General features: G+C 37.9%; 1 protein-coding gene across 3 annotated transcripts; it reads left to right on the forward strand.

The window, feature by feature from the left end:
• The first annotated feature begins 245 nt into the window (after positions 1 to 245).
• ANAPC4 (anaphase promoting complex subunit 4) lies at positions 246 to 21769 on the forward strand. Of its 3 annotated transcripts, XM_075499868.1 has the most exons (29): positions 287 to 505; positions 1222 to 1327; positions 2420 to 2552; positions 3856 to 3930; positions 4072 to 4098; positions 4201 to 4245; positions 6006 to 6090; positions 6490 to 6600; positions 7189 to 7272; positions 7532 to 7618; positions 8331 to 8395; positions 8489 to 8531; positions 8642 to 8718; positions 9151 to 9251; positions 9331 to 9382; positions 9688 to 9743; positions 10947 to 10996; positions 11928 to 11984; positions 12147 to 12203; positions 12756 to 12849; positions 14563 to 14660; positions 15176 to 15237; positions 15321 to 15359; positions 15448 to 15549; positions 16684 to 16761; positions 17562 to 17732; positions 18956 to 19079; positions 19463 to 19695; positions 20554 to 21769. In XM_075499868.1, the coding sequence occupies exons 1-28, from the start codon at positions 398 to 400 to the stop codon at positions 19676 to 19678; spliced, it is 2403 nt and encodes an 800-aa protein (XP_075355983.1). In that variant the 5' UTR covers positions 287 to 397; the 3' UTR covers positions 19679 to 19695; positions 20554 to 21769. The 3 variants fall into 3 exon arrangements, with proteins under 3 accessions (XP_075355984.1, XP_075355985.1, XP_075355983.1); XM_075499869.1 differs by having other exon boundaries at positions 246 to 505; positions 19463 to 21768; XM_075499870.1 differs by having other exon boundaries at positions 248 to 505; positions 10947 to 10993; positions 19463 to 21767.
• The last annotated feature ends 309 nt before the right edge of the window (positions 21770 to 22078 follow it).

The following is a 22078-nucleotide window of genomic DNA, read 5'->3' on the forward strand; positions in this document are numbered from 1 at the left end:
CTCCCTTCCGCGAGGCCCTCCCGGCCGCGGGCATTTCTCTCAGCCCCGTGCGGGGGTGAGGGCAGGGAGCCGGCCCCCGCCGGGGGAGAGCCCTTGCCCCGCACTGAGGCGCACACGGCAGGCGGGAGCCTTGTCCCAGCGGGCAGGGCGGGAAGAGCCTGAGCCGCCTCCCCGCGCCGCCGTGGGGCAGCGCCCGCCGCTGAGGCGCGGGCGGCCGCGGCGGCCCCGCTCCCCTCAAGGCCCAATCGGCGCCGCGGCGGGCAGCACCGCCTCCGGAAGCCGGGAGCGGAGGGCGGGAGGCCGGCGGCGTTGTGCGATCAGGGGACGCCCCGCGAAAGGGAAGGGGCCCGGGAGCCGCTTGGAGCAGCGCGGCGTCCCGCCAGAGCGCCCCGCCGCCATGCCTGCCTTCCGGCAAGTGGGGGAGAAGCAGCTGCCCCAGGAGGTCGTCTTCATGGCCTGGTCCCCCAAAAGGGACCTCATCGCCCTGGCCAACAGAGCGGGGGAGGTGAGTGCGGGGGGCTGCCGAGCCGCCGGTCCCGGGCAGGGGGAGCCCGGCGCGGGCTGCCTGGGGCCGTGCCGAGGCCGCATCTGCGGGCTGACAGGAAGGACTCTGAAGAGGGAAGAGTGGTTGCTGCTAGCAGGAACACGCTGCCTGTTCTGTGCAGTCGCTGAGATGCCTTTGCTGTTATCTGTGCCATAATTCTTGTAAGCTTAGCCAAGCATTTAGGAATAGAAATCTTTTTATCGAGCTTCTCAATACTTACTGCTCTTTCCCTTTTTACTTTCTAATTTCCAAACAAATTTGCTGATGATACTCTCAGTGCCTGTATCAGAGGGATGTTAAAGCACATGAAACTTGCTATTTAAATTAAATCTATTTTCAGGTGTGTTTTTCCTGCAACTGCTGTGTGTGATCATGCATGAAGACAGACTGTTGTGCTGTCAGGGCGTCTTTGCTGGAGAAGCGTGGGTAACCCCTGTTGGTTACAAGCTTCTAGGCTTGTAAAAGGCACAGCTTATTTCTCTGTGTTGCTGTATAGTAAACAGTATACTGTCCTCTAAAATGACATAGGACTCAATCATCTACTAGAGGAGCAGGTGATATTTAAGATGTAGGAGTTAGTAAAGAATAGTAAAAAAAGTGTCTTGAACTGATTTACAAACTGGTATTAGTGGGAGAATGTAGTTTATTTTTCTGTCTTTAATGTGTTTGCTTTATAGGTTTTACTTCATCGGCTTGCAAACTTTCAACGAGTGTGGAGTTTGCCTCCAAATGAAAATACAGGAAAAGAAGTGACTGCTCTTGCTTGGAGACCAGATGGCAAAAGTAATGTCAAGTATATGAGGTGATATGGTGCAATAAAAATCCCACTGGAAATCAGTGAAAGTTGTGGTGATGATACCTCTTATCCGTGAAGGAAATTTTCAAGTAAACTGTGTTTGAAGAGAAGGGTGAGGGTGGCTTAATTTTATGTAGGTTTATTCAAAGTAATAGAGAGAGTTACGCTGTTGAAAGCAATTGCAAGAAGGATTTGCAAGGTGGATTTATGTCCAAAATACTGCTTTTCAGGGTATAACAAAACTTCCAGTTCCTAAGCTGAATATTTTTATATGAATGACAAAATTTATTGTGTGAGTAGAGAGAGAGGCTGTCTGATCATGGTTGACTGAAGAGCTTAGCTTATTTAGCATAGACTGAACTTTAGAGGCTAAAATTGCTCTAATAATACACCAGAGAAGGAAAAAAAAGCCTTTTCCTTATCAACAGAAATAATGTTGAAATTAATAGCTCAATAAAGCTAAGCTGGAAATTCGTTAATTTTTTGACTCATTAGAGGCCAGAGAATGGGAACAATCCCTTCCATGACATGTGGGTAAATAATACCCATATAGTTTTATGATGGAATCAGAGGAGTTTAAGGAACTTCTTTTTAAGCTGTTTGATTGCCTGTGATTAGAAGGAAGTAAGCATAGAAACCGTTGCCTGCCATATGCTTTTATGGATTAATAAAGTTAAGAAGAAGGTGATGCAAAAGTTGGTTTTTGTTGTAATAAAAACCAAACCTTCCTGGTGGGCAGTCTTTACATATAATTTTGGCCTCAAACTTGCAAAAACTGAAGCCTCTGCTTTATCAGAACTGTTGTTAGAAGTATTAGAAGCGTGTTCAGTTCAACATGTAGATAAATAATTGTGGGATCATGCCTGTGACTTAAATTTATCACCTGAAATATGATAGGAGTTTGAACCTTCATTTTAATGAGTAGGTTTCAAATGAGAATTTGGAAGGACTGTAGATAGCCAAAGAGAAAATTCTGTCCAGTAGCTGGCTTTGAAGACACATTATTTTCTAATTCAGTATAAAGTAACTACAAAGTTTTGCACGTTGGTTGTTTATACATTTTACTCATCTTTCTCTAGTTTTAGCTTTTGGCCTTACTGATACCAAGCGGATTATTCTGTGTGACGTAGAAAAACCTGAAAGCTTGCACTCCTTCTCCGTGGACTCATCTATTACTTACATGCATTGGATGGAAGTAACTGAGGAAAGCAGGTGAGTCCAAAAAACTCTAAAATAAATTATGGGCTATGTAGTGCCGCTTTACTAATAATTTATACTTAGTACGTTACAAGCAGTCATATAAAATAGTATAATACTACGTAGCTATGGCTTTTTGTTACCACTTGGCTAAAATTTTCCTTTTGGTTAGAACAGACAGTTTTTGTACGCTTATTTTTAGTGCTGATATATTAGTCTTGTGGTTATTTAGGTTATACACAAAAATTTCAGCATGATCTTGAGCGCCCACCTCTTAAGAGCTGCTTAATCTAGTGTTAGCTTGTACAGCCTGTCTTCTGATCCAGTTTACTTCAATACCAATTAATTTATTAAACTAATTATAATAATGGTATTATGTTCATCTATTTTGTTGGTCAGAATAAGCATTATATTTAAATCTTTCTCCACTTGTGTTTTCAAGATCTTTAGGTTGGTGCTTACATCTTTCACCATGTGCCTTTGGTGTTATATCCAACTCCAGCAGCAATTCTGTTGTGGGTGTACTTGCTTCAAGAAGTCAGATTGCCCTTAGTAACCATGAGCTCTGTGTCATTAGACAATTCTCAGCAACACTTGTGAGCTGGAGGACATGATGGTCCCTGTTTCTGTGGTCTTACAAGAACCTCTGATATGGACCTTATTGCAGTGCAAGACAATAATTAAATGAAGCATTTATTTAAAGAAGGGAGGTGGTGTAAGCCTGACTTGGGGATTTTCCCCCCACCTCCAGAAAACACCAATCTTAAAATAGCAAGAAAATAACTACATCTTAAATCACTCTAGCATTCTTCTCCTGATGGGGGTAGACTTATCTCCTTGTTGGGAGTCTCATCCTTCTGGCATGTCTAAGGTGTGGTAATGTGTATTGCACTTTAGTCTTCCTCTCACTGTAGTGTGTCTTCAGAGTGAAGCTTTTTTGAGGTGGGTAGGTTGTACCGCAGGATTGTACAGGGTTTAAACAGAAGACCTCAAGTCAGTAACTGCATTACAGGTGATGAGGGATTTGGTGGCAAGCTACTGAGCCAGCAGATACAAACTTTATATTCTCTTTTGGTGGAAATAAAAAAAGATTATCAGACTTCTTTCATTAATTTGATAAATTATTAAAGGCCCCATAAGGGGTTACCCTCTGATATTTGTAACTCTTTAATATACATAATGTATTGAGTATATGCTGTAACAACTTTGAAGTCAGAATGAAATTCTCCACCCCTTGCCCCCTCCCTGCCCCCCCCCCCCCCCCCCCCCCCCCGTTTTTACAGCTTGGGTGGTAAAGACAGTCTTATTTCTTTTTCAGTGTTCTCACTTCCTTTTACAATGCTGAGGATGAATCAAATCTTCTTTTGCCTAAATTACCAGCGCTACCAAAAAAGTAAGCATTACACTAGTAAGCTTTAGAAGATACCGTTTGTCATTTGTTGTCATTGTTCTGGTTATTCATCTTTAATGCTCTACAGATGCTTTGGATTAGATGTCTGCTTATTGTTATTGAGAATAATTATTTTGTTTTCAGTTACAGTACCACTGCAAAAATTTTCAGGTAAGAAATTGTCATCTTATCTCTCGCTATTTTTTGTTTTATTGTGTTTTCTGGTATTGAGACAAGCTACATAAACCCCAGTCATGTGTTTTGTATTTTCAGTGAAGAAAAGTCAGATGAGATTATGAAGCTTCTGGGTGATGTAAGGTAAATTTTGTATGTGGGTTGTTGTGGGGGTTTTTTTTGGTTGTTTTTTTAAAAGCTGTAAAATAATGGATAAGTGGGTTTACTTTTAAGTTATTCATAATCTGTTTTTAAGGGTCCTGGAGAAAGGATATGGAAAGTCTTTTTTTTTAATGTACAAAGATAAAGTTCAAAGAATATATTTAAAAAAAAAAAAGAAGTCTCCATCAGCTTACACCTTTTCTCCTCAATTTAGAGGGATTATAAGGCACTTTATCAGCCACTGCTATTGATGCCATATCTTCTTTTACTTAGAAGATTTCTTGGGGTGTGTTTGAAGGCTATGTTGTATGCGTTACTTAAGCTGGTCTTGGACACATTTGTGAATGCTTGTTATGGATGGGGAATTTTTGTGGCTTTGCATGAGTGTGACAAAGCTAAACTTGAAATTAGCTCTGAAATCAGCTGTATTAGGATCACTTTAAAATAAAGTAAATATCTCTTATTAGGAAACACACAAAGAGCAGCTGGAGGAAGTGTAGTTTAGCAGGCTGAGACTGGCTTTGTGGAGTGCTTGTGGTGCATCTTTGAGGAGGGTGCTTAACCTCTGTGCCTTGTATTCCTTTTTTTCCTTTCACTTTCTTTCACTGTTCCTTACAGTCCCACCACTGAGAATCATTCTCCTTATTTCAAAACTTGCATCTCTGTCTATCACCAGTTATTCCTTTTTAAGACTTAGGCCTTTAAGTCCTACTCTTATAGTAGGAATTCCTTGCTAGAGAGAGAGATGTGGTAGCTGTCGGTGGTATAGGAGCTTTGTGGATTCTGTGCTCCTTCATCCATTCAATTAATCAAACCAAAAGTTTTTCAGATACTGTTTTGTTAAGTTCTGTCTTGGTTTTAATGGAAACATTATCTTTTAACATGTATTTAGGTGTGTAACAGGCAGAATTTGCAGTTAATTTTCTCTTATTTATAAGGGGACATACAAAACATTCTCATTTTTTATGTTGGAGAGCATTACTGCTCACTGTAGTGTAAGCAAATATGTGTAGCTGAAGATGTATGGATATATGACAGCAATAGACAAAGTCCCTGTCCAAAGTTTAACATTTTAAACATAGACAAAAAGGGAGAGGTCATAGAGAAGCTTTTTCCCTAGTCATTGTAGCAAGTTGGTTTTAATAAGTGCGCAAAACACAGATCTGTCTGTCCCAGACCCTATTCTTTGAACTGGGTTTCTGTTTCTGAATGCTGTTACTTGTGGCTGTTCTTTGCTGCTGCACCCATTTCAGCTGTTTATTGCCTTTGAGTTTTTGCTGAGGAGTGCCACTGAGTGACTGTGACAAACTTACCCTGCATGTAGTTAGTATAAACTCAGGGGAATACAAAAGTAGCTTTATAAGAAGGCTTTGCAGCCTGTATTGGTAGGTGGGCTGTTGCTAGAAACTGTTACTTTTTTCTTCTAGAAGGTATGAAGTCAGTGAAGAAGGACTTCTGTGCCTAAATTGCATTATTTTTTTCCCTATTCCCTCAGTTAATTTAGTAATTGATGCTCTTTCTGTAAATGTTAGAGACAGGTCTTATCAATGAAATTCAAGCTAATAATTTTTTTGTTTTTAAATTTCATGGATTGTAGACAGTAGTACAGTGTTTCTTTTTGTTCAGAGATTCTTTAGAGGATCTTTAGTAAAAGGATGGAATTTAAGTATTAAGAATTATATTTGTATGTATTAGAATTTGTTTCAGTATGCTCATCGACACATATTCTTCTATTTTTATAGGCTTAATGCTCTTGTCCTTGGTGGAAGCTCAGGATTTATTGAGATTTATGCTTATGGAATGTTCAAGATTGCTACAGTAACTGGGGTACGTTCCATTGCTTTCCATGTCTTTTCTTCATAATATACCAAGCTACAACTGAATTGAATGAAAAAATACATATGTATGCTTACACATAAGTGAAACTGGGCTGTTGAAGTTTAAAGAAAGGGATAGTTGTTTCTCTCAATTGGGTTGTGTGGTTATTGTTGGAAAGACATCCTATCTCTGGCAATTTTAACATCTTGTTTCAAATGAAACAAAGTTCAACACTAAAGTAATCCACAGTAAAAAGAGTGCTTTTGTTCCTGAACAGTAGCTGAAAATTCCACTTTGTTTTTACATGTCATTGAATGCAGCCTTCTTTGTATGTAAATGTGTTAGAGCAGTAAATACATCTTAGCGGAAATTCAATATTTCATTAACTTTTAAACTGGAATCCTTCAGGTGGCAGGTTCTTGTCGTGGACTATGTTTGTCTAGTGATTTGAAATCACTATCGGTTATTACAGAGATACGAGACTCTTCAGACAGTGAAGCAGAGATAACATATTTTCAGGCAAGTAAAGTAATTTTAAAATGTTCTTTAAAAGTAAACCTGCTTTTTAAATTACTTTCTGGTAGCTTTATTGCTTTCCCATTATTTGCAGAAAAAACACAAAGTACCATTTCCAGCCTTTCTGAAATTCACCCTGATTTAGCTTTTGGATTTATCGCGTTAATATGCAGTTTCACTGATGAGACTGATGATGATGATCTGAGGCATTCTTTTAAAATATTACTTTAAATATAACATTCATTTATTCAATTACAGTTACAGTTATTCAGATTTTCTTCATCCTGCACGCAAAGGCATAGGAGCAATGCTGTTGATTATCCAGTCTATCCAGAACAGTCATCCTTAAAACTATTACTGTTAGAACTCCAAAATGAGGAACTTCATCAGGACTATAGTACCTCATAGATGTATTAAAAATATTTATTGCCCTTTTGAATTAAATGCATTTCCCTCTTAAAATCAACTTTCAGGAAATGGGAAATGACAGTTTTTCTGTGGGTCCTCCCCATCTGTCTTGCAATTCATGTAATCTAAAATTTCTTAAAAGAAGAATCATCTGTTAACTGTTGCTTGTTTCATTTGTTATAGCTGGACACTAGTCTATTATCAAGTTACTTACCTGAGGTAACTCGAATGGCCCGGAAGTTTACTCACATTTCAACTCTGTTACAGGTACAGTTGTCTTACGACATCTTTTTAATATCACAGTTCTTACGGGCTTCGATATTCTTAATGCAAGTAAAATAAGTGTTTTGTAGTAGGAAGCGTAAGTTGGTTTTAAGTAAATGTAGAGCTCTAACTTGGAACTTGATAATAAATTTTATATAATATCTACAGTGTATCTTCCCTTTGTATTGTAACATCCAGTTCCTGCATGTGCTTTGAAGGGGGGAAAAAGGGAATAACGCTAATGTCTGTATCTGTATTACAGTATATAAAGTTGTCGTTGACGTGCATGTGTGAAGCATGGGAAGAAATATTGATGCAGATGGACTCACGGCTAACAAAGTTCGTACAGGTACTATAGCATTAACCATTTTTTTGGAAAATCATTTTTTGCAGTAGTTCTGCTGTTCATGTTAACATACTGCATATCTTAATGTTGTTTAAGCATAATGCCTCCAGGTAACAATCTCTAAGTTCAGAGGCAACCTGGAACCTATTGTGTGTGAAATGCTCTGATGCTGAGGATATCCGAGTACAATCACGCACGATTGTATTGTGGTACTTCTTTATTTTATTTATTCTAAGTTATTCAGAAGTGATAGTTTTTAGCTTGCACAGCTGTGGATCAGTTGCTTTCTATTTAAGGCTGTGCTCTTTGTACTTCAGTCATTGATAAACTGAATACTGTAACTGTTGAGTAACAGCCTACCAGCACTTACAGCCTAGTTCAATAGAGCATGTATAACAGCCATGATTAAGATGCTCTTGGATTTGCTTAAATTTTGTGTTCATTGACCATGGCTAGAAGTTAATCGAATCAAATAATTTATTTATTTTTTTAAAATAGATTTTTGGTGATGGCAAACTGCTTAGAATTTTTACTGGGTAATAAAATTGAAAAAAACTTAAAATACTAGAAAATTTCCAGTGATCAGTAGTCTGATTTCAGCATTCAAGGATATGGGTGGGTTTTCCGATATACTTTAATTGAAGTGTTTGTGAGATTATTTGGTAGCCTGGATTTAATCTCTTTACCAATCTATTTCAATCATTTTGACCGACAGGAAAAGAATACAACCACTTCTGTTCAGGATGAATTTATGCAGCTGTTGTTATGGGGCAAAGCAAGGTAGTTACTGTTGTTTTATCCGAGTATGCATTTGCATTAGATATTGAAATACAAAATGAATGCATATTTGGTTCTCTACCCCACTCCCTTTAGTCTGGAACTTCAGGCGTTACTAATGAACCAACTGACAGTAAAGGTATGTTAATATTTTTTAACATATTAAAATAATCTATTTCAATATCTTTTAATTACTGTTCTGTTAAGTTAACAGAACATTATTATATTTTTGTATTTCTTTTTTAACAGGGTTTAAAAAAACTTGGTCAGTCCATAGAGTCTTCCTATTCCAGTATACAAAAGTTGGTCATAAGTCATTTGCAGAGGTAAGTCACAGAATGTCCAATGAATTATAGATAAAATGGCATATGATATGCTTTGCTAAAAGACAGTATGCTGTATTGGTGATTCTTTGTATGTAGGTGTGCTGGCGTGGAGACCGTGATCATGGCAAAATGTATTAATTTACTTTTGGTTAATGGAGAACTATTGAAGTATTTTGAAGAATCACCTTGACACATCACCTGTATATCACTGCTTGAAATATACAAAACTTTCACACCGACTTTGTGTAGTGGTTAAAATCATTAGGACAACATTTTGCTTTTCTGTGAAGTGATACTTTAACTCTTACATGCCAGACCACCTTATAAAGCTCTCCACTTTGCACATTAAGTGATGAAAATGTAGCATGCAGTGAAGCAGTGGATTTCTGAAAAGTGACTAAAATATTATACTACTTTGCTCTGCCTTCCTAGTGGCTCTGAGGCACTGTTATACCACTTGAGTGAATTGAAAGGAATGGCTTTGTGGAAACAAAAATATGAGTCTCTGGGATTAGATGCATCCAGAATTGAAGGTACAGTAGTGTGTATGCTACTTACCCACTCCGATTTCACTTTTGAAAGCTTAATAATAATGGTTAGCTCTTTTTGCAGAGGCTATTACTGCTGTTGGTTCTTTCATCCTGAAAGCAAATGAGCTGCTTCAGTAAGTATATAGTCTGGAGAACTTAAAAAACATGCCTATTGAGTCTTGTATCTAAGGGGAAGCATGTGGCTGGTTATAGAGGAAGTTGGGAGAGCAAGGCTCCTCTGTTGGTTGTGAGCTTTTATCTTGTCTCACTGCATCTCATAGACTCATACCCCCAGAATAGTCTTAGTTGGAAGGTTGCATTGGCATTTTTAAAAAAATTGATAGTGCTTGCAGGCCTTCCTGTAGTAAAGGTGGGACTTAAGCCTGGAGCAGCTTGTGACATTTAGATCTGGTAATTTCTTTTCTTGTTTCTTGCTCAGAGTTATCGACAGTAGTATGAAAAACTTCAAAGCATTTTTTCGATGGCTGTATGTTGGTAAGCTTGATGACATAGTAAGCATCCAGTATCTGTTTTGTATTGTAAGCATTGAAATGTCGGCAAGTAATTAAGCCAATCTTAGTTATAACCATCTATTTATTTCTATCGTAGAAAATTTCTGGTCATCTAAAAGGTTACAGTTCATGAGGCAAGAATAATTATAACATTAAACACATAGATCATAAATTCGATAGTTCTCAATTAAACTTAGTGTGTACAGTGAGTATTATATATACTTATCCTGTAATGTTACTCCAAACTGTTGTCTGCTCCATGAGCAATTTGCTGGTCTTGACTTGGGGAAATTAAAGGACTTCATTTATTTTATACCAAATTTGAAGTATAGTCTAACTCTCGTTTACTCTGTCACTTGCTGTTTCCTCCTTTGGAGACCTAGTTAGCTATAAGGTTATGCACAGACGTAAACAGTCTCTGAATGTCCGGGTGCACTTAGTAGCGACCTCCAATTGTAGCTGGGTAGCTGAAGGTGAAATGTCAGAAGGAAGTGCAGAATGCTATATTTTAGCCTGCTTGTTTTTATAAAGTGGTTACGATAGGTTTATAATTTTTAATTGATCTTTTTAGAACTACTTTACAAAAACTAAGCAGTCTGACCAGACACTGTAAAAGCACCAGAAATGCAGTGTTAGCACTTACTAGTAGGAATATAATAATTTTAATTTTAAAAAATGCAGAAAGCAGAACTATCAGAGTTCTCTGTCATAACATTAGAACTTTAAATGTTCACCCTCTTTCCTTGTGTTGAAACTAAACAGAGAACTGTGTATCTAAGCCTCACAGATTTGAAATTACTTCTGTGCAATTCTCTTAAAACACATTATTCTGGGCATGACAGTATTAATGTATTTTATATATATCCATTTTACTACTCTTGGTATGTAGATGAATAAATTCTTATGAACCCTTTTTATAATAATCTTATCTCAGTCTCGTAGAGGGTACAATGCAGTTGGAGAAGATTAAATAAAAATTCTCCAAGATTTGTATTGTAAGCTAGTGGGGCAAGTGAGGCTTAATTTCAGTCTCAATTCATAATTCTTCATTCCAGACTCTTTTGCTTCTGACAAATTAATCTTTCCTATTTTATCAGCAATGTCTTATTACATAACCATTGGAAAATTAAGCATATTAGGAAAACATATTAATATTAATGCAGTAAGAATATAATTTTTCCCTCAGCCATGTTGAGGATGTCAGAAGATCATGTGCTTCCAGAGCTGAACAAGGTAGTAGTAACATTTTCTAATAAATGGTGGTATACTCTGTATTATTCTTGACTTAGAGGGCAAGATTAAAGGTTTATTTTTGTTCCAAAACTTAAAGTATAGTGTCTGTGTCATTTCTTTGAGAAAGTTGATGCCTGCAGATTCACACTAATATGCTGTCTTACATGAATTTTCTGTTTTCTTTGTTAATACTACTGGTTTTAGTACACTGTATGTGAATGCAAGACCTCTGTGTATAGCAGCTCTTTATATGCCCTAAATGACTAAGTTAACTGGAATGGGATTTTACCATATTTACCAATGCTCTGGTAGAGGAGATGGAATACACCTGCATCAGATTGGCAGACACCATTACACTGGGTGAACCAGTTAATACGCTCGAGGGCAGAGGTGCCTTCCAGGGGGAAATAGATAGGCTGGAGGAATGGACAGATAGGGACCTCCTGAAGTTCAACAAGGACAAATGCAAGGTTCTGTCCTGGGGAAGAATAACCCCCTGCAGTTGCACAGCAGGGCCCCGACTGGCTGGGGAGCAGCTCTACTGAGGTGGACTTGGGGGTGTTGGTGGATGTAACTGGGCATGAGCCAGCAGTGTGCCCTGGTAGCAAAGGCAGCCAAGAGTAACCAGGGCTGTACTAACAGGAGCACGGCCAGGAGGTCAAGGGAAGTAGTTACCCTCCTTATTTAGCACTCATCAGATCACATCTAGAATACTTTCTCCAGTTTGGGGCCCTCCTCTACATGACAGACATGAATAAACTGGAGTGAGTTCAGCAGAGAGCTCCCAAGCAGGTTGGGGGCTGGAGCACTTGCCCTGGGAGGACAGGCTGAGGGAGCTGCGCTTGTTCAGCCTACGGAACATGTGTTCTGTGCTGTATTGAAATGTATTTCTTATCCTTTGCTTTTCTCACCCTTTTTTGTTTTTTTCTTTTAGATGACTCAGAAAGATATCACGTTTGTTGCTGATTTTCTTACTGAACACTTCAATGAGGTAAGTTATATTGGTTTGCCAAGTACAGCATCTGATTGTATTTTTGCTGCCAAGAATTGAATCTGAAAAATCCTATAATAAAATAATTCAATCATCTTTTTATACGCTACTTCTCATTAACTTTGGGTTTAAATAATGGTTTTGTTTGCATTATTTTTTCAGGCACCAGAACTTTACAATCGTAAAGGAAAATACTTCAATGTGGAGAGAGTTGGCCAGGTAAAGAATGTAGGCAGTAAATGGACAAAGAATAAATGAGAAAATCCTTAGATGGAGAAGCTTTTAAAGCTGTGCCCACTCTTCTTCTCTGTCCCTTTTGCAGTGTTGCACATTCCAGTAATGGTAAAGGAGAGTATTTTAATTATTTTCCACTATTATTGGGAAAAGGAGTGCTTAAAAATATATCTTGTAGTTTTACCTTACACATGCTGTATTTTTAGGAAAAGGATGAAACTTCTTCACAGCCAGCAATAGTAATGTAAAACTGAAATGTGTTTGTTGTCTTTATGCCATCAGTCACTGGATTCCAAAACATTTGTGCTCAAGCTTGATTTAAAAATCAGTTTCTTCTGTAAAGATCACTATACGATCTTAGACAATAGTTGATTTTTCTTATTGTTTCAGGAAGGGGTAGAATATTTCATTTTAAGAGTAGGGCATGTTAAATTAAGAAGAAATGTTTAACAGACTTGTGAGGGGCAATGTTGGAGGTGAATTCCAATGTCCTTTATTCTTAAAATGCAATCTTACAAACGTCTGTTTCTTTTCTAGTACTTGAAAGATGAAGATGATGACCTTGTATCACCACCTAACACAGAGGGAAACCAGTGGTTTAACTTTCTTAAAAATAGTACTCATCTTAAAGGTAATGTGTGCTTTAGTAAAAAGTAAAAGTGAATCTGATATACGTAGAATGTAACAAATGTAGAAGAGTAATCTGTTTTTTCATGCTTATGAGTTATTTCTATAGTGTTAGTCATAGGTCTCCATCTGAGTAGGATAAAATAAATGGGCCTTGTTATTTTACAGTTTTTATGTAGCTGCTTACCCAGTCAATTAGCATTTTCTGGGTATTAGGACTTTCCTAACTTTTATGTACCAGACTCAAAAATGCTGGCTTGGAAGGAATCCCAGGAGATGTCTGTTTTAGGAGATCTTAATTCCAGTTAAGAAAGTAGTAATTACACTTAGGTCAAACCTCAGGGGAAGTCTCCTAACTTGTTCTCTTTGACTTGAGTCTGAGACTATTTTGTTGATTAGTGGTGAAAAAGAAGTAAGAGACTATAGCAAGTTGATGGTGAAAATGATTCTTATGTAATTTTAAAAACCATAGACTAAAACTTCTACAGCATAAGCTATCTTGTAATAGAACTTGCTATAGCTGCCTTTTCCTGCTTATTTAATTCAATAAAAAGGGGGAATTGGTAGCTTGTTTGTTTGGCAAAGTAGTAGTTAGAAAATGTATTTTTAAACATACTTTGAAAATATGTTTGTTACTTTAAATGTGTAGACTACTTGACTGGTCATTTCTGTTATTAACCAAGATTCGTGATTGTTTGTAGAGATGGTTTGTAAGTGGTTTTGTTGGTATTAATTTGGCAAGTATTGAGATGTTTGTCTTGCTCTCAGAACTGTACAGTTTATAGGACAAGTAGTGCTTCTGTCATTGACACTTTCCACCCTCCTTTGGTGTTTTATATTGCTTTGTTGGTTGATGAAATTTTTATCATTTTTCCAGCTAAACATTGGAAAAGAAACAGATTATGTACTTAAAATAGCTTTTGAGATAAATCTCACTACTTAGATGTCTTCTTACAAAGTATTTCATTTCATAAGAACAAATCTGTCCTATTGAAGCCAAATCATAGCTACTATAAAAAGTACAGAAATTGTTTTGTTTAAACAAGATATTTTATGACAACTGTGTTTCTAGCTCTTGGGTAAATGCAATTCCACCTCTTCGCAATTTTGAATGGGCTGTGAAGAAAAGCTGAAGGGGCAGGCAGGCCTCCATTTCTCATTCATTTGTCTCGTTTCATATTGTAATCCAGTTAGTTACTTCAGTTAGAATTTATAATCAAGGAATAATTTAGGTGGTCACCTAATCCAACCAAAGCAGGGCTAATTTTGAAGCTAGGCTGGGTTGCTCAAGACTTTGTGCAGTCGAGTCTTCTATGCCTGCAGGATAGAGACCCTGCAGCTTCTCTGGGCACCCTGCTCTAGTGAGTAACCAGTCCTTGTGAAAACTTTTTTCCTTATATCTGATTGGAATTTCCCTTGCTGGAGCTTATGACTGTTAGATCTTCTCCTCTCACTGTGTGCAGCTTTGAAAATGATGTCTTCTGTAACTCCTCCTTTAGGCAGCTGAAGAGAGCAACAGATTCCTTCTTGTTAGCCCTCACTTCTCTAGGTTGAATGAACCCAGCCCCCCCCAACTTCTCGTAAAGCATGTGCTCTAGCCCTGTGACCATCTTACTGACCCTCCACTGGACTCATTCCAATTTGTCACTATAATAACAGTGTAGTATGTTTTTATAGAGATACAAGCATTTTTAAAACAAACTTGATCTGTTTACAGAAAGTCCACTTTTGTTTCCCTACTATCCTGAGAAATCACTGCATTTTGTCAAAAGGCAAATGGAAGGGGTCATTGATCAGTGTTTACAAAAGCCAGCGGTAAGTTCAATTTATATAAATGATAACTTTCTTTTAGGGGTAGCAGTCAACTGGAGATAGTAGTCATGCTTAGTAAGGCCTGAAGTTTTAATCTTTGCCTTTGAGTGCCTACAACTTAGGTGGCAGCATGTAGCCCAGCTTCACCACTGCTGGGATGTCTCAAGCCCTTGGCTAGGCAGAGCATAACGGGGGATTTTTTGTTTTGTCTTCTGTTCCCACATTATTGGGATCTATTTTTAATGTTAATTAGCTTGGTGTATGCTCTCTGTACTAGGTAATTGTGTTAGTTGGCAATACATTAGTCTGTATATTAAGAAGAAGCATGAAACAAGTGACAATCAAGTGACAGTAGTGTTTGCATTAGGGATGTTTATTCCAGCATAAATATTGGTGGATTTTTCTTTCAGATGTACTCAGGTGTTTTTGTTTGGTTGGTTGGGTTGTTTTGTCTTAAAAAGGTGCATAATTACGAATAACTGTCTGCATTTTTGGCCTATTTTCATTATATTTGTTAGGATGTAATTGGAAAGTCAGTGCATCAAGCAGTCTGCATGTCTCTCTACAAAACTTCTCAAAGGTATTTCTTTACACTATTTCTAAAGCTCAGTTGGACAAAATTACAGTAACATGTTATAAACTGGTTTGTTTTTTCCTTTTCAGCGAAGATTCCACACCTCAATTATTTAAACTACCATTTCTGTAAGTATGCTGCTATTCCTTGTTCTATGTCATTTACCCATTATTAAAACTTGACCTAAATTTCCATTTCCTTCCCCCCGCATTACAGGTGGAATGACAAAACATCCAATATACATTATGTTCTCTTCACCATATTAGAAAATTCTATTTCTAAAATATACATTTTGAGGAGACATACTGATACTTCCAGGTAAGACAAAAAGGGGGAAAAAGTGGTTTGTGAGCTTTGGCACCTGTGTGCAGAGACAATTAAAATTTGAATCCTTTTGTAAAAAGAAGGAATGAGCAGCATGAATACAATCTTTCTTGGATACTAGAGAAAATGAGCAGGACATTAGGAAGTGCAGTAGGAAACTGCAGGAGGAGTTTATGTTGTTATTAGACTCAGAAAATCTAATCACAAGACCCAAGATGGTTTTAGGCTTAGGAAAAAAATCAGGCTCCCTTAGTTTTGCTCCTCACAGAATGACTTGCTTGTGCAAACTTGTGAAAAATTACAGGGAATCATATTTTCAGTGTTGCTTTGTCTTACTGTAAATATTATTCTTTGATTAACCCCTTGCAGCCTGTAATTTAATACTCTAAGGAAAAATGGGACATGGACTCATAGGTGCAACAAATAGAATACATCTCTTTGGGGTGTAGTTTTGTGTACCTTCAGGAGTTTCTGTGTCCAAGATGCAGTTTGTCACTGCCTGGTTGTGCTGATACAACTGTTTAAGATGGATTCTGTTCGTGGGAGCACTGAAATGACCTGGGTTTAGAAATAACAAAAACTCCTCCTCTCTGTAGAATACTGATTTTTATAATCTGCATCATTTAATTGGAGGAGATAATGAACTGTGATGGGGTGGGAATTTTTGAAGCAGTTTTACTGCTGAAGAAAACACATGGTGAAACCATCTTTTGTGTTTGCAGTTGAGAGCTGCTGATGACAAAATTACAGCCTTGTGGTGTAGATTCTATCCTATTTCCTCCCTCATTGATAACTAAAACAGTCTAAACTCGTTTTCTGTAGATCTGAGGAACAAGTAACTTAACAGACTTGAGACTAGGACAATTGAGCCAAGAGTTCAGCAAAGAACTGTATCTCACAAGCCAGACGTAGTTTCCGATTTGACTCCATTAGTCACGTTTTGCTGAGGGGCAGAAGAAATCAAAAGGTTCCCATCCACCAGTTACATCATTTTGGGATGTAGCCATGTATTGTGCTAAGCTTAGACAGGCATACGCTATCTCTTACCACAGTTGCCGTTAGAGATTTTGGATTCTCTATGAACGGAAAATAAATCAGTCACTGGGATAATGAACACTGTTCTTCTAGGTCTGTCAGTAATGGAATTCTTGCAGTAGATTTTGGAAACTTCTTGAACAACAGTATAAATGAGAGCTCAGACTCCAGGTCAGTATATTTGATTTTTCTTCCAGAATTGCAGATCGCTAAATTGAAGACCATGTTTTCTAGTGTTTATTTTACATTACGTTAACTATAATGCCTGAGAAGTTTGGCTGTTATTCTGCAAGTTACTACTTCAGATGCTGGACCAGCTTGTAGTCCTGGGTGAGTCCGGCTGTAAGAAATGGCACAGGTGCATGACGCTGCAGGATTGTGGGTGTATTTTGCACTTCATTTCAAGGTCAAGTAAATTTTAGTTTTCTTGTTGAAAACTAGAGCTTTAGCACATGTGCAAGAAACAAAGCTAGCTGGAAACACCTCTTGCTTATATCTCTGATGTTCTTTAAGATCAAGTGAGGCTTGACATCCCTGAATGAAGGCATCTTAGAAAGCATGGCAGACTAAGCTTATCGTTTTTATGTTGAAAGGCCAGATGTGATTGCCCTCAGTACATTCAGTTGTGTTTCTAAATTTTCTTTGGTGTTTGTGTTTGTTTCTTACATTTCACCTGAAATGGGAAAAAATAAGATTGCTAGTAAGGTTGTGTGGTTTGTGGTTTTTTGGTTTTGTTTGTTTTTTTTTTTTCTCTTCCTTCAGAATAATTTTTCCTGCACGATACAGGAGTCTGCTGTAGTTATGTCTGTCTTTCAGTGTCTTAGCTGCATGACTGACCTTTTTTATCATTTACAGTAAAGCTCACTGTTAACTACTGAATACTTTTTAACATGAACACTGTGCAACTTAAAAATATTTTAGTTCTGTATTCACATTTATTCCTTGATGCTTTCTAAATTGTTTTCCTATAGATGCTACAGTTGTTTAGATGCACATTTCTATGATGATGAAACTGTAACTGTAGTTCTGAAGGAAAGTGTGGAACAAGAGGGGAAGGAGAGAGTCTTGGCTCAGCTGCCTTTATCTTCAGTATACACAGATGAAGACCAAGATAGGGAATTCATCTGGGATTCTGCTAAAAGGTACTGGAAAACTTTGAGCAAGTCTAAAAATGCAGAACTGAGAAGCAGATTAAGTAAATATTCTGTGTACAGTTACTCATGCTTTATGTGTGTGTGTGTGTAAATAAAGACAAAAACTCTTTTTTGTGCCAGGGAGAGTGGGGTGGGGAGATGGAAGCTTCCTAAAAAGTTTGTTTTGTGGTTTTTGGGGAACTGGGTTAGTGTTGGTTTTGCTTTCTTGAGACTGAATGCTACCTGTGTACATGGCTCTCATGAAATGGGAGGACCAATTGAAGATGTCCTGTAGAATCAGAAATCTTCTTTTCTTTAGAGGATGCTAACTTTGCTGGTCAGAATACTTGCATTTAGGATGTTTTCAGCATATTTGCTCATATACCTCTGCCTTGTATTAAGGATACACAGGTATTTCTTCATTGTTCCTCTGGTAGTCACACTTATAACTATTGTCAGCTTACCCTTGAAACATCAGAACTGGTGCCCCTCTTTGTGTTGGTGTAGGGAGAGGAGAGCATCTGGGGAAGTGAACGCACACACAAAAAAGGCCAATGTAGTTCAAGCAGTGAATCCAGTCTTTTAGTTGTGCCTCACTTGCTTTTTCTTTTTTCTCCCTATGCCTCTCTGGTGGATTGCTTAAGATACATTTTTACCTCAAAATAAAGAGCCATACTGAACTGTAAATATTTTTTTTTTTAATGCCACAAAGAAACTGTGTATTGAAGAATGAACAGAAAATATCAAAAGCAAGTTCAAACTAATCCTGGCTACTGTAATAGGCAGGGAGTTCCTTCATAAAGTCCCTATGAGTGCGGGTGAACTGGAGTGATACATCTTTGAAAGGTTATGGAGGCCAAACTTCTGTGTAAGTGGAGGCATTGCCTCCAGGACTTTCTTTAGAAACTCCTCTTCTTGCAGAGGAGAGGTTTGAAGGAAGGCCATCCTCATCCTCCTGCTGTAGCTGTTACTTGTGGGAAGATCAGGCTTTACAGCAAGCAAGAAGGAGGTTGTAATCTTTTATCTCAGTTGAAACATGCTGTGTCTCCACAGTTGGATCCCCCACTCTAGAATATCTGTAGCAGCATTATGATGGTTTCAAATGCTTATCTGCGTGTTGCATATGATGTAATAAATCTTAGACATAAAAAACTGGACTGACTGAGGTTTTTCTTAGTACGTAAGACACAATTCCAGTACTAGCTCTGTGCTTTTCTTCTTGCTATGTGCAGGCTGGATGAGCAAAGTGGTGAGATATCCACGCGTACTGTCTTCTTGGAGAATCAGTGGAGAGTGCTGGAGAATATGAAAGCTCAGTATGTTTCTGTAAATGGCATTAGAAAAGTTTCCTGTGTGGTAAGTACAGTATCTGTGGACAAGCCTGTAAACTATTAAATAAAACATGCTATTACTGGAGAGAGGGATAACCTGTTTCTGCTAATTTAGTGAGATTTATCAAAACTTTCTTTTTTAAACAAATAGATTATTCTCTCATAATCTGTTATAAGTGTGTCAGCATACAGTCATACTTCTCTCATAACACAACATGGTAAAACTTTACCAGAAGTTAATAGATCTACTTGCTTTACTTTTCAGCCTGCAGAGCAATAAAAAAATTGCTAATTTCCTTGATACTTCCATTTCAAAGATAAAGGCTATTTTCAAAGCTATTGGCTGACATATTTTAAATGGTATTGGTGCTTTTATTTATTAAAGGAAACTTCTTAATGTCTCCGTAGCTAAGTTCAAATCTCCGTCATGTGAGGGTGTTTGAGATGGATGTAGAGGATGATGGGGAAGTTGAGGAAGAAGAGGAAGAAGAAACAACTCAGATTGCAGCTGGGGAACCTGATGAGCTAAATCAGTCTGCAGATAACCAGGACAATGTGTGTGGTGCATCTGCTGAAGAGCTACCTGATGAAACTGAAGAACATGAATCAAGTCTGGATCCTTGACATAGGCTTTTATACTGGTAAAGGGACAAGACTGTAATCTAAATTCAGGCTGCTGAGATGATGTATCCTGTACCTACTCAAGCAGCTGTAGTAGGATGTTGTGTGTCAAAATTCTGTATTGCTTCTCAGCTAAGAGTGTCTGTGTTCTAGAGTACGTTTATTTGACCCTTTTTTGTCTGGCACAAGATTTGATATGAACTAAATTTCCTTCAGAGCTTTTCCATTTGCATTTTTTTATAGGTGAAGAGAAAAAGAAATACTAGCTGATGTTTTTGTAGTTAACCTGTTCAGTCCTGAATACTGTTATTAAGATAAAATTAACTGGTATGTGAAAACAACAAAACTCAGGACCCAATTCTTTTCTTCTCAGACTTTGTGTTCTAGTAATGGGTACAGAAGCTTCTTGTAGAGCCTAAATTTAAGAGTGTGTATGGCCAACAACAACCTTGCAGGTCAGCATAAGACTAATTAGACAACAAAATTGAGCAATTGTTACTTAAATATACTTGTAAAAACTCTTTTGATAACATCTGTCCTCAGTAACACAGTATTTCAGTCCGTGCAGTTCTTTACTCCTCAGTGCAACATTTGTGTGTGTGTATGTTTTGTCAAATGTTTGCATGTCTCTGCCTAGCTTCTGAGAGATTGTTCCTGAAAGTCTGTCTTCTCCATCTGGTGTTTTTGTAATGAAAAGTTACAATAGAGAGTATATTTTTTTAATCTGATGTGGTATTGTATGTCATGCATAGGCTTCAGCATAATCATGTTCCTTGCTAGTTTATATATTGCTGTAAGAATGGCGTAGTGCTAAGCAGTAGAAGCTAGAAACAGTTTAGAATTTTAGAAATCTTAAATGTTTTCTTCTTCCCTACTAGCTGTCAGAGTCTTAACTGACTTAAAACTCAGCTCTTTGAATGAACAGTGCTGCTAAATGCATGATCTTCCTTCAGAACAGTGAGTGTACCTGTATTTTTGAAGAGGACCAGGTCTTATGCATGTGCTCCATTCTGTACTTCAAAAATAAATAAATCTTCTGAAATTGCTAGTTGGCATTGCAAAAATCAAATACTAGACTTATCCTCTTTCTCTTGTTTTGAAATATGCTATTTTTAAGTAACTTTTTAAAAGTGGACTTTTGAAGTTTTTGGACTGTTTGGTGGAGACCGTTGTAAACAAAGCTGTTCACTTTTGAGAGAGACTTATTTTTTTTCCTTCTTTACCAACCTCCTTGAAAGCTACTTGCTGTTCAGCGTTCTTATCTAGCAGATGCTAATGGTTGAAGGCACAATGAAGCTGTATGATAGGAGGGGTAGAAATGCCCATTCAAAAGTGCTGTGGATTTTCTGTGTAGAGCAGTTACTCTTGATAAGAAATTGCTGCTACAGCAGAGCCCACTCAGCTTAAGCCTGGTCTTGTGTTCTTCCAGGAAACTTTTGCTTCTGATCTAACTTTAGTAATTGTCACACTAGAGTGCCTGGAAACAATTGTTTTGCTGTGCTTTCTGCTAAGTAGATTTAGTCCATTGGCATATGGAAATCTGATCTGTCCTGCCCCTAATTGTTTCTAAATTTGTGTTAATAGCAGGTGTGTCCCATGCCCCAGGGGCATGCCCTTCAGAAATCCCCCTGAGGTTATTCTGTGCATCTTTCTAGTCCAGTCTTGGATATGCTTGAGTCAATGTGAGTTTTCTTTCTGGCTTGGATATGTACATGTGGACTTTCTACATTTCACAGTGACACGATATGAATGCACCAGTTTAGGTCAGTGCTTCTGAATGCATTGCTGATTCCTTCTGTCAACCTTCTTTTTTCTGCCAGATTTCTGTAATAATAAATGTGTCAGTAATGTGCTTATGCATCTTTTTTTCAAAAGGGTGATAGGAAATACTTGATTTAGAAGTTTTTCAGGATTTTGGTGGTGTCTGGATGTGATGATCTCACTTGCCACTTTGATCTCTTCTTCATCATCCTTTTTTTTTTTTTTTTATGCTAACTGAAGGCTCATTCAGCCGCCTTCTGCTGTGAGTTCTCATTCTTTCCTGATAGTTTTGTAGTCAAAAGAACTCTTATATTCTCAGCAAGCGTGCACACAATCCACTCTTTGTAATACTAATCTTTAGATCTCTAAGAATCATTCACTGCTGCCTCTTTTTTAATATCTACCTGGTTTGTAATATCTACCTGGTTTGTATGTGGCATTTCTAGTTTTTTAAAGATCTTGGGCAGCTTTTATTTTATTTTCTGCTGTTCACCTTGTGTAATCACTTTTCCAGACCTTTTGTCCATGCCTTTTCTGCCTGATTTCCATGACTTGAAAACTTGCCACATTGCTGAGTTTCTGCTTCAGTCTGTCACCAGTTGGTGTTGTTTTGCTTCACAACCTGGGCATGCCGTGGTACCA

Source organism: Mycteria americana, chromosome 4, assembly GCF_035582795.1.
Source record: "Mycteria americana isolate JAX WOST 10 ecotype Jacksonville Zoo and Gardens chromosome 4, USCA_MyAme_1.0, whole genome shotgun sequence".
Classification (NCBI taxonomy): domain Eukaryota; kingdom Metazoa; phylum Chordata; class Aves; order Ciconiiformes; family Ciconiidae; genus Mycteria; species Mycteria americana.

Coding starts and splice junctions, on each gene's coding strand:
- ANAPC4 (XM_075499869.1), top strand. CDS start 398: ATGCCTGCCTTCCGGCAAGTGGGGGAGAAGCAGCTGCCCCAGGAGGTC. Junction 10,997..11,927: donor TTCCAGAGCTGAACAAGGTA/GTAGTAACATTT, acceptor TTTTTCTTTTAG/ATGACTCAGAAAGATATCAC. Junction 12,850..14,562: donor AAATAGTACTCATCTTAAAG/GTAATGTGTGCT, acceptor ATCTGTTTACAG/AAAGTCCACTTTTGTTTCCC.